Source organism: Anomaloglossus baeobatrachus, chromosome 6, assembly GCF_048569485.1.
Source record: "Anomaloglossus baeobatrachus isolate aAnoBae1 chromosome 6, aAnoBae1.hap1, whole genome shotgun sequence".
Classification (NCBI taxonomy): Eukaryota; Metazoa; Chordata; class Amphibia; order Anura; family Aromobatidae; genus Anomaloglossus; species Anomaloglossus baeobatrachus.
The window spans coordinates 227,256,977-227,269,235 of record NC_134358.1 but is presented as its reverse complement, the minus strand read 5'-3'; the positions used below and the strand labels follow the sequence as shown (position 1 = coordinate 227,269,235).

Here is a 12,259-nt window from a genome sequence, read left to right as displayed (position 1 = left end):
CTGGCTTGATACCAATTTGGAGTAGATATTTTTTAATTGTTTTTTATGTTTTTAAAGAGAGTTGACCAACATAGGCAATTCAGCTTGTTCCGCATGGGTTAATTATTTATATTTTGATAGACCAGACATTAACGGATGCAGAGATGCAAATACGTTGGGGTTTTTTTTGTACATTTCTTTATAATAAGAGAAAAATTAATTTTTAGCCGTTTCGGCACACAACTACACTGATTTATTAAGTCTGGCATTTCATAATCTAGAATATAAAGGGTATGCAGGAATAAGATGCACTGAATTCAATATGAGCCGTACGCCACTTAATGAATTTGTCGCGTCTCATCAGTGGCATGCATTTGTGATGTAACACTGATGAATGGGGCTAATATCTTTCTTTCAGTTCTACATAAAAATGACTTGCTATTCATATATTTAGTCTTTCCACCACATCCGAAGGCTCCAAGTGGTTAAAAATCAATGGACCATTCTTCAGGCATTTTCTGTTGTGAAGACGATCTATACTTTATAAGACAAGCAAATCAAGAGACACCCGGGTATCTTTGTGGAGAGTTTTGGCAGAGTTTTTGTTTGAGCAATCACTTGGAAAAAAAAAAAAAAAAAATCCTAAAAGTTCAAATCACCCCCCATTCGCCCCATTGAAAATTAAGAGTTCAAAAAATAAAAAATATACACATATTTGGTATCGCCGCGTTCATAAATGCAAAACCTATGAAAATATAAAATCAATTAATTTGATCGGTAAAAGGCATAGCAGCAAAAAAATTTCAAACGCCAAATTTACGTTTTTTGGTCACAGATTTTGCGCAAAATGCAATAACAGGCGATCAAAACGTAGCATCGGAGCAAAAAGGTACCATTAAAAACGTCAGCCCGAGACGCAAAAAGTAAGCAGTTTCTGAGGCATAGATACCGAAAAATGAGAACGCTATGGGTTGCGGAAAATGGCTTAAAATGTATGCCACTTGTTTTTGGACAAACTTCTGAATTTTTTTTAACCCCTTAGCTAAACAGGAAACCTATTTATGTTTGGGGTCTACGAACTCGCACCAACCTCAGGCATCACACCCACACTTCAGTTTTACCATATAGTGAACACAGTGAATAAAATTCTCAAAAACAATAGTGCAATCACACTTTGTTTTGCAATTTTCCACACATGGAATTTTTTTGCCATTGTCCAGTACACTATTTGGTAAAACTCTTGCTCTGCTTTAAAAGTACAGCTCGTTCCGCAAAAAATAATCCCTCACATGACCAGATTGACTGAAAAATACAAAAATTACGGCTCTCGGAAAAAGGCGAAAAAAAAAACTGAAAGCGCAAAATCGGCCGGTCGTGAAGGGGTTAAAGGAGTATTTCCATCTCCAAGATCCTATCCCAATATATAGTAGGTGGAATATTATTAGTTATTCTTATTATTATTCTTAATAATAACAACAACAGCAACATATACCTACAATTAGAAATTACTGCCCTGCGCATAAGGTAAGCAATATACCTAAGCAAAAGAATTATACTACACTAGCTGTAGTACCCGGCGTTGCCTGGGATAGTGTCAGTCTCTCTGTCTCTTTCCCTGTCTCCGTCCCTCCCACCCACCACCAAAATCATAATAACTGACACATAAGCTTCTAATACTAAAGGCCACGTCTCACTAAGCAACATCGCTGCTGAGGCACGACTTTTGTGACGTAACAGCGATGTTGCTAGCGATGTTGTTGTGTGTAACATCCAGCAACAACCTGGCCCCTGCTGTGAGGTCGCTGGTTGTTGCTGAATGTCTTGGACCATTTTTTAGTTGTTGTTCTCCCGCTGTGAAGCACACATCGCTGTGTGTGACAGCGAGAGAGCAACAACTGAATGTGCAGGCAGCAGGAGCCGGCTTCTGCGGACGCTGGTAACCACGGTAAACATTGGGTAACCAAGAAGCCCTTTCCTTGGTTACCCGATATTTACCTTGGTTACTAGCGTCCGCCGCTCTCACGCTGTCAGTGCCGGCTCCCTGCACACATAGCCAGACTACACATCGGATAATTAACTCGATGTGTACTCTGGCTAGGAGTGCAGGGAGCCAGCGCTAAGCGGTGTGCACTGGTAACCAAGGTAAATATCGGGTTGGTTACCCGATATTTACCTTAGTTACCAAGCGCAGCATCCCTTCCACGCGTCGCTGCTGGCTGGGGGCTGGTCACTGGTTTCTGGTGATATCTGCCTGTGTGACAGCTCACCAGCAACCCGTGTAGGGACGCTCCAGCGATCCCTGCCAGGCCAGGTTGCTGGTGGGATCGCTGGAGCTTCGCTTAGTGTGACGGTACTTTAAGAATGTCCTTTTGTTGCCCATAGCAACCAATCACAGCTCCTATTAATGACCTGTAGAAAAACAGAAGCAGGGCTGTGATTGGTTGCTATAAGCCACCTGATAAATATCCAGGCTAACTGTTAAAACAGCCAATATATAACCTCACACATCCAAATAGCAAGTAAGCGGGGGGGAGGGTTGGGGGGGTTGGCAAATAACTAAAGCATGGGGTTACGTTATCCCCACAAAACAATCTACAATATTACCTGAGTCAAATGAGGTGGCTGTGAAAAATTTTGTGATTTTAAAGGCGACTGTGGATTCCTCTAGTGGACATACAAGAAAACATACATTCACTCAGTTTATATATTAGATTTCTAATTGGCGGTATTTGCTAATATTATTACACCTACTACACATTGGGATAGGATCTTGGCGATGGGAATAGCCCTTTAAAGAAGCACGCCCATCAAAATTTTTATTGTTGTAATAAATTAGTCATCACATTATATTGCACTGTGTACTTAAGATTACTCATTTTGAACTGCTATACAGTTAATTCTTCTCTTTCCCATTAGGTCTATGGCATCACATGATTAAAAACTCACTTGCTAAATCCTTCAAAGCGCTATGTAGAAACAGGAAGTCTCTTTTCCTGCATGAGTCATTAAAAGTCAATGCAAGGTAGGGAGGGGCAGAGGGAGATGACTCACAGGGAAAAGCCTTCCTGTTTCTACATAGAGCAGAGAAAGAATAAAAAAGAAGCATTAACTTAGTAGAAAGTCAAGATGAGCAACTGTAAGTACACTGTGCTATAAAAGGCTAGCTTCACACTTGCGTTGAACGGCATCCGTTGCATTGCGTTGTGTGACGGATGTGTTGCATATAGTGGCACAACGGATGCTGCAAAACAATGGAATCAGTTTTGTTTTTTGTTTTTTTTACAGTTTTACCTGCGACAGACTATTGTGAACGATCAGCTGATGACCCAGCAGCCGCCTTCTGTGACCGATCAGCTGATCACCAGGCGGCCGCCTTCTGTGAGCGATCAGCTGATCACCTGGCGGCCGGCTAATGAGAGCGATCAGCTGATCACCTGGCAGCTCTCATTAGACGGCCGCCGGTAGATCATCTGTTCGCTCTCAAAAGCTGGCGGCCGGCTATTGCGAACAAACAGCTGATCGCTCTCTCACGTTTTACAACGGAATCCAACAATGAATTCTATTCACAAGCATCAAGCAACGCATGTGACTGAAGCAAAACAACAGAAATGTGAACCTAGCATTAGTCACAGCTATGAGCTGCGATTAACCCCTGATATTACCCAAATTGCCACTGTACCAGGGCAATTCAAGAAGAGCGGGATAAAGTGCTGGGACTGTCGCATCCAATGAATGGGGGAGGGGGGGTTTGTGCACACGCTGTTTTTTTTTTAATTATTAGTTTAAATGATTAACAGCATGCGGTCCCTCTTATTTTGATACCCAGCCAAGATAACCACAGCTGGGGGCTGCAGCCTGTGGCTGTAGGCTTTATCTCTGCTGTGTAGGATTTGTTTTATTTATGTTTTACTGTATAATAGCCTGGAGACTCCAGTGAGGGGAGGGAAGCAGTGAATATGCATAAGGCTAATGAGCTGCACTGGAAGCAGACGGGGCCGCAGGAGCAGCTACAGATAAACCTAGAATGTATGGACTCCTTCCAGGTTAGTGGGCGTGGCTATCTGGGTTAGTGGGCGTGAACGGCTTGGTTATTGAGCTTGGCGATGTTTTGTCCCTGCCACTACAATCATGCTTCGCCCCCTCGTGTGATAAGGGCCTGTTGAAGACATTATACCTGGAAGGAGCCCATACACTCTAGCATCTACTGGAGACTGGTATATATAAGTATAGCAAGCTTGCTTTACCTTTTTTTTTTTTTACTACCCGAGTGCCGGATCCAGGTCAATCTCGGTCCGACCCAGCACTCTGGTACTCTTGAATTCTTGCTGGTCTTGACAGCGCATAAAAAAACGCCACAAAAAACGCAGTTGACTCCTAGTAGACATCCTGCCACAAGATTAGGTTTTGGTCATGAAAAAAAACGTCTGTGTGAACATAGCCATATATAGGTTTTTTGAGTTTTTATTTTTTTGTTTTTTTTTCACAATGTCATTTTTACTTTTTTGGGATACATATGATATTTTTATTAGGCCTTGTGCCCACATTCCTTTTTTCATTTTTTTTCTCCTTGCTTCTTTTAATCAATGAAAGCGAGGTAAAAGCATCCCAGCAAAGTCTATGAGAATCCTGACTTGCTGTGCCCACATTGCATCTTTTTTCCTTGCAGTTTTTGTTGCTAAACAAAAAAAAAAGAAGCAGCATGTGAATTGTTTCTGTGTTTTTCTTTCCGCGTTTTTCACCAACTGACTTCAATGGAGTCAATGAGAGACGCAGGAAAACATGTGTAATGTCTACCCTGCTTTGGGTTTTTTTTTACGTCACTGGCGTTCCCGGCAGCCATTCCCTCATCTCACAGTCTTTACTGTGGGACCTTGCTGCAGGGAAGTCTGGTAACGTCACAAGGTGAATCAAGTTCATGCCAGCAGATCCGCCGGCATGAACTCTGTTCACCTTGTGACATCACCGGGGTTCCTTGCACCTAGGCCTTGTGGTCTTTACCACGGAACTTTGCTGCAGGAAACTCCAGTGACATAGTGCCCTGGTCAGTGTAGTCATCAGTACCTTGGTAACTCGGGGTCGTAATGAAGACGACCCAGGGTTACCATGGCAATGATCGGGTCCCTGTGATTACATTACAGGGACACCCATTGCCAGGGAGAGGTAAGTGCAGCATTTAGGAGGCAGGGAGAGGAATCAATCGCATTGATCGCAGCATTCAGGGAATTAAACTGCTGGGTGCGGTGCAGGCACTGATGTGGGCAGTGAGCTGGGTCCCCGGCTGCAAGATCAGCTATGAAACAGCGGTGACCACAGGGGTACAGCGCATGAAAAAAAAAAAAAACGTACAAAAAGAATGGAAAAAAGCAGGTCAAAAAAAGTGCAAGCGCAATAAAATAAAAAGGAACGTTTTTCTCAGCTGCTTTTTCCCTGCCAAAACATGCATTTTTGTATTGCAGATTTTCTTCACATAAAAATGCAATGTGGGCACATAACCTTACTCTGTGTTTTGGTACAAGACATGAACAGAAAAAAAAATGTAACATGTTTAAATTGTATTTTTTTTTTTAAAAAAGTGCATTGTAACCGACATGTTAACTTTCTTAACTACACGATAATAGCATTACCAGCTTTTATGTTTTACAACTTTTGCGTGATACTGTGGGAGCTCGAACTTTTTTTTATTTCCTGTTCGCACTCACCATGTAGGAAAAATAGTATAGTTTTATTATCGTACACAACTCTACAAATGTGACAATGCCGGTGTGTGCGTTTTTTGCAGGGCTTCCCCCCTAAAAAAATTGTACATTTATAGGTAGACAATCATACAGAAGCCTTCAAGTTGGTCTGTTAAGGCCCCGTCACACACAACGAGATTGCTAACGAGATCGTTGCTACGTCACCGTTTTTGTGAGGCAGCAGCAATCTCGTTATGTGTGATACCTACCAGTGATCAGGCCCCTGCTGGGAGATCGCTAGTCGTTGCTGAATGGTCAGGACCGTTTTCTTCAAAGGTGATGTCCTGCTGGGCAGGAAGAATCCCTGTGTTTGACGCCTACCAAGTACCAACGACCTCCTAACACAGTCCCAGCGCCCGCCGAGATAGTTATACAGGTCACTGACCATTACTGCATCCTTGGTAAGATCTGACTGTGTGACATCTCACCAGCGATCCTTATCAGGTCACATCGTTTTCGGGATCGCTGGTAAGTCGTTAAATGTGATGGGGGCATTAGTCTCAGAACAGTGCAGACAGACATTACAACAGAATATGTGGAAGCACCAATGAGTCCAATACTCATGCCAATGGCTAAAGCCAGCCCCCTGCGTCTGTTATGGAGAAGGGCTGGTTTAGTTATTGAAATGAGCAGACACCTGAAAGTGGAGCTGCTGAACCATACCTCGGTGCCAGATCATTGGGTAAGTTATAGAACTGTTTTTATGCACATTTTTGTAGATTTTTTTTAACCTAGACAATCCCTTTCTTTACACAAACATAAGCAGTGTGTGCTATAAAATTAATAAATAGCACACACTCACCTACCAGTCCCCCACCAGTCTCCTCTCATCTGGCATTCCTGATGTGACCATTGTGGTAACCAATTCAACCCTTAAAGTGAACCTGTCAGAGCAATTTTGTAATCTAAAGACATGGCCATAATTAGGCTGGAACACAGATTAACTGGATACTTTTGGTGAAGAAATCCACTTTGTTGTTCTTCTTTAATCCCTTTTGGTGTTTTCTGCTAGTTAGATATTGGTGCACAGGGGCCGGACTGTACACTGGGTCTTCTCCTCCCTGACTGTAAGGCTATGTGTCCACAGTAAAAGGTCCCTGCGGATTTTTTTGCCTGAAAATCCGCAACTTTCGCGGCAAATCCGCACCCGCGGATTTGCCGCGGATTTGCCGCGGATTTACCGCGGATTTGCCGCGGATTTTGATGCGGATTTTATTTTTTTTTTTTTCCCCATTCAAAACAGAAAATCCGCACCAAACAATTGACATGCTGCAGTTTGTTCCGCATCAAAATCCGCGGCAAAATCCGCAGCGGAAAAATCCGCAGCATGGGCACAGCATTTCCAAAATGCCATTGAAATGGCTGGGGAGTAGCTGTGCTGCAGATTTTCGGCAAATCCGCGCTAAATCCGCGTCAAAATCCGCGTCAAATCCGCGATAAATCCTGTAGCGTGGGCACATAGCCTAACTCCCCGGCCTGCCTCCAGTCTTTGAATCACCCCTATTGTTAGAAATCTCAGCAGTCATCAGAGGCAGGCAGAGTGGCAAAGGAAACAAACAAGAAGACCCAGCGTACGATCCTGCCCCGGAGAACCAAAATCTATTTAGCAGAAAACGTCAAATAGGGAGTAAAGAAGAACCACAAAGCAAGTTTCTTCACCAAAGGTATCAATGTAATCTGCATTCTAGCGACATAATAGCCATTACTTCACATGACAAAATCATGCTGACCTTGATTGCCAACACACCAGGAAAAATCGGGAAGAGCCGGGTCGAGTCCCAGAACTGTCGCATCTATTGTATGCGGCAATTCCGGGCGGCTGCTGGCTGATATTGTTAGGCTGGGGGGCTCCCCATAACGTGGGGCTCCCCATCCTGAGAATACCAGCCTTCAGCCGTATGGCTTTATCTTGGCTGGAATAAAAATTGGGGGGGACTGCAGACCGTTTTTTTTACTTATTTATTTATTTCACTGAACAGTATAGACCCGCCCACCGGCTGCTGTGATTGGTTGCAGTGGGACTGCTGTCACTCAGCGTGTGGGCGTGTCTCACTGCAACCAATCATAGGCGCCTGTGGGCGGGGGAAGCAGGGAATAGTAGATTGATTAATGAGCGGCCGGCATTTTCAAATGAATTGAAGCCGCTTATTTTCGGCACAGCTGTTCCTCGTCGCGCTGGTGATCGGGGATTGGTAAGTATGAGCCGGGGGAAAGAAAAAGATCGAGCGCCAATGTAAGTATGACTGAGAACAGCAGAAAAAAAGGTAAGTAGACTAACTTTAATAAAAAAGAAAAAAAAAAGATTGCTCGTTTAAAAACGCACACGGACGAAACTTGCTGAACACGGACATACTCCGTGTGCGGTCCGTGCAGGCACGGACCCATAGACTATAGGGGGTCCGTGGCTGCGTGCTGACGGCCAAAAACGGACATGTCGTCCGTGTAGAAAAGCGCACACACGTACTTACGACATGGACACACATTCCGTGTGATTGTACGTGTGTGTGCGCAATCTACCATAGAATAACATGGGTCTCTGTGTCTCCGGTATGTGCAAAAATGTACCAAACATGTACCCGAGGCACGGATGTGTGTTGCGGGCCATAGACAGAGCGGGGGCTGCATTTAAAGCGCACGAAAGAAGTGACATGTTGCACTTTAGAACGCAGCGATTTGGCAGCATGCAAATCGCTGCGTTCTAAAATGCAACATGCGCATGGATTATGCACAATCTTCATAGATTGTGCTGGGGACGCATGCAGTTACGCTGCGGTGCAGAACGCAGCGTAACTGGTTGCTATACACACACGTGGGCACATATCTGTTGCTAAAGTCTTAGGCTAGGTGATCACATCTGGGAAACCCATATGTGTGGAATGATTGAGTGCAGGAATAACAGAAGTGAGAACATTTAGCAGAGATTCCACGTCACACAGATCCACGGCGCCGAGATTCCTCGTCACACAGGTCAACGGCGCCGAGATTCCTCGTCACACAGGTCAACGGCGCCGAGATTCCTCGTCACACAGGTCAACGGCGCCGAGATTCCTCGTCACACAGATCCACGGCGCCGAGATTCCTCGTCACACAGGTCAACGGCGCCGAGATTCCTCGTCACACAGGTCAACGGCGCCGAGATTCCTCGTCACACAGGTCAACGGCGCCGAGGTTCCTCGTCACACAGGTCAACGGCGCCGAGGTTCCTCGTCACACAGGTCAACGGCGCCGAGGTTCCTCGTCACACAGGTCAACGGCGCCGAGGTTCCTCGTCACACAGGTCAACGGCGCCGAGGTTCCTCGTCACACAGGTCAACGGCGCCGAGGTTCCTCGTCACACAGGTCAACGGCGCCGAGATTCCACGTCACACAGGTCAACGGCGCCGAGATTCCACGTCACACAGGTCAACGGCGCCGAGATTCCACGGCGCCGAGATTCCACGTCACACAGATCCACGGCGCCGAGATTCCACGTCACACAGATCCACGGCGCCGAGATTCCACGTCACACAGATCCACGGCGCCGAGATTCCACGTCACACAGATCCACGGCGCCGAGATTCCACGTCACACAGATCCACGGCGCTGAGATTCCACGTCACACAGATCCACGGCGCCGAGATTCCTCGTCACACAGATCCACGGCGCCGATATTTCACGTCACACAGATCCACGGCGCCGATATTTCACATCACACAGATCCACAGCACCGAGCACAGGACCTCTGCCCACCACCAAGGAGCCCCCTCAGCCCGTAGCACATGGACGCCGTCCCGACAACACTCACCTGCTGCTGGCCTTGTGTCCGGCTCTTGCTGTACGGGGTCCTCCCGGAGCTCAGGTGATATCTCCGGGTTCGTATCTTTCCTCCATGGCCCGGTCCCCCTCCGCCTCCTCCCGCTGCCGCCATACGGCTGACTCCTCCTCGGGTCACTCCGGCCCGAGGACCCTGCGCGTTTACTACTCTTGTAGGACGAACAGTGATGGCGGAGGTTCTGACTGTCGTCGTCAGTCTAGGCCCGGTAGAGCGGGCCGGAAAGGAATCGGCTGGTGAAGGAAACACTTAACTCAGTTCCCGGTAGGTGTGCGGCGAGTCTCCAGGCCTCCGCTCCTCACACTGCCCGCCTGAGTCTCACTGCGCTTGCCCGCGTATTCGACGATTCAAAGACGTAATGACGAAATAGAACGAGAACGCGCGAAGCTTGTCGGGAAATGTAGTTCAGGGATGTTGAGAGCTACCAAAAACGCAGGAAAGAAGATAACGTAATGACGTAGAAAGGAAGGAGGAACGTCAGATCCGTCGCGCTTTCTTATTGGTCGATGTTAGAGGCGGGAACGGAAACCGGATGCAGAGACAGAGTGTTTCTCCCTTCGTCACACTGTGGTGTGCGGGCTCGTCCCGGAGCTGAGACGTTACTGTGCGGCGATTTACCTCATGGCTTCCCCAGAAAAGGAGTTGGTTTGGGAGCGCTGAGGGGATTTCAGTGTCGGTTTTTTGTACTTGGGGAGTATATACTTCTGCCCTTGAAGTATGGAAAAAGCTCCCACACAGCTATTTTATTTCTTTTTTTCTCAGATGACGAATGCTGCAGCCATGTGTCTAAGGGGGTTGGCAATATTATCACCGTGTGGGACTTGATTCTGTGCAGCTCGCTATTGTATAAGTATTACATTATTCCTGCAGCACCTCACAGACAGCGCAGCTCTCCTGGCTATAGCAGGTGGAGGACCAGTGACCAGGCCCTCAGCACCTCCAACAGAAAAGCTGCTTTTACAACTGAACTGGTTTTCCATGGGAGGAGGCTGATGAACTGGTCTAGTCACATGTCCTCCCATCAGCAGCCATTGTATGGATTGGGGAGCTGTGCAGTCTGAGGACAGCTTGAAAAGCAGGAGGAGAAGCTGTAATACCTATAGCATTGCCACAAGATCATGTCCAAAACACATCTGATAAAATAATGTGGCCAGCCCCTTAGTCTGCAGCCAGCAGTAAACTGTCTTCTACTGTGGACGTAAGAGGTGTAAAATTTTGACAGGCAATGCTGGGCTGGGGTCTGTGAGGGCTTCAAATAATGGTGCACTGCTCGGGGGTCAGCACATTTACAGATGGAGCTCTCAGCTCAAGATCTTATCTGTGCATCTGCTGCCTCGGCCCATTGATCTCCCATTAGCGGACTTAAAGGGAACCTGTCAGCAGATTTGGGGCCTATAAGCTGCGACCACTACCACCAGTGGGCTCTGGTTACAGCATTCTAATTAACATGCTGTATATAAAAGCGCAGGCTGCTGTGTATAACGTAAAAAATCACAGTTGCTGCAGTGGAGTTGGGCCATATGGACGTCTCCGTTAGTGATGAGCAGTACGGCTCTTTTTGGTGGTCCGATTCCCATGGCTCCACTCACAAAAAAGAGCCAGATCTTTTGGATCGTTCTTGGGTCCCTATTAAATATGTGCTCACCGCAGGTGAACACATTTAAGATTATAGTAACGCTGCTGAAACCCCACCCACTTACAACAGACCAATTAGATTGTTCAGTGGGTGGGGTTTTGTCCCCTGAACACTGGAGTTTTATGCCCAGTGAGACCAGTTTAGAGAATTTAGTGGCTCTCACTGGGGATCTGGCTCCTGTCAGGCACAGCAGGCAGCCGGATCGTTCCCAACCAACACATCACTGTTCTGTGGTGCCGGCGCCTCCTCTTTCAGCCATTTTCGTCCTGAAGCCTGTGTGCATGTGTCCTACATCATACGCACTCGCCGATCCAGCACAGGCGCACTACAATACTTTGATCGGCCCTGCTCAGGGCAGATCTAAGTTCGCCTGCGCAGGACCTAAATGCCAGCGAGTGTTGATGACGTAGGATGCGTCATGCACCCCAGCTTCAGAAGAAGGACGACAAAGATGGCCGAAAGGAGGCGCCGACACTGAAAAACGGAGACTACCATATGACCCAACTCCACTGCAGCGATCATTTAGGTATTATAAAGTGATTTTTACGTTCTACACAGCGGCCTGGGCTCTTATATACATCATGTTAGAATGCTGTATATAAGAGCCCACTGGTGGTGGCCGCAGCTTATTGGCCTCAAATCTGTTGACAGGTTACCTTTAAGGAAAATAGGGCCCGATGGTTGCGCAGGCTCAGATGATATCTTAGCTCTTAATTGAGCCAAGAGCACAATCTGCACACACACTGGCTCCGGGCGCCATTATTTGAAGCCCGTGGCACAGCTGCCACCACCGATAGTTTCTTGGACACCCACTCCATCGTCCCTGCACTTGTTACCACATGTGGTTTTGCTGCCTGCACAGCCCCAAAATTGCAATTGCTGTGATTGGCTTTTAAATTCTGAACAGGCAATCACAGCAATTTCAATATTTCTGCAAATAAAAGTGCCTGAGACATTGATGTCCATTCATGATCGGTGCTATAACAGTACCAACCATAGGCTGGTGCTAGGAAGAGTCAGCAGCCCCAGCACTGATTGGTGCGATGGGATGATGTCATCCGATTGATCACTTAGTGATCAATGGGATGATGTCATCCG

General features: G+C 46.7%; 1 protein-coding gene across 1 annotated transcript in view; it reads right to left on the bottom strand.

The window, feature by feature from the left end:
• Positions 1-9,848, bottom strand: part of NUP153 (nucleoporin 153) — a 177,169-nt gene extending 167,321 nt beyond the window's left edge. Inside the window, 1 exon segment of the mRNA XM_075314720.1 lies at positions 9,499-9,848. Coding sequence (XP_075170835.1) covers positions 9,499-9,621 — 123 coding nt within the window. The 5' untranslated portion in view covers positions 9,622-9,848.
• Between the last annotated feature and the right edge of the window lie 2,411 nt (positions 9,849-12,259).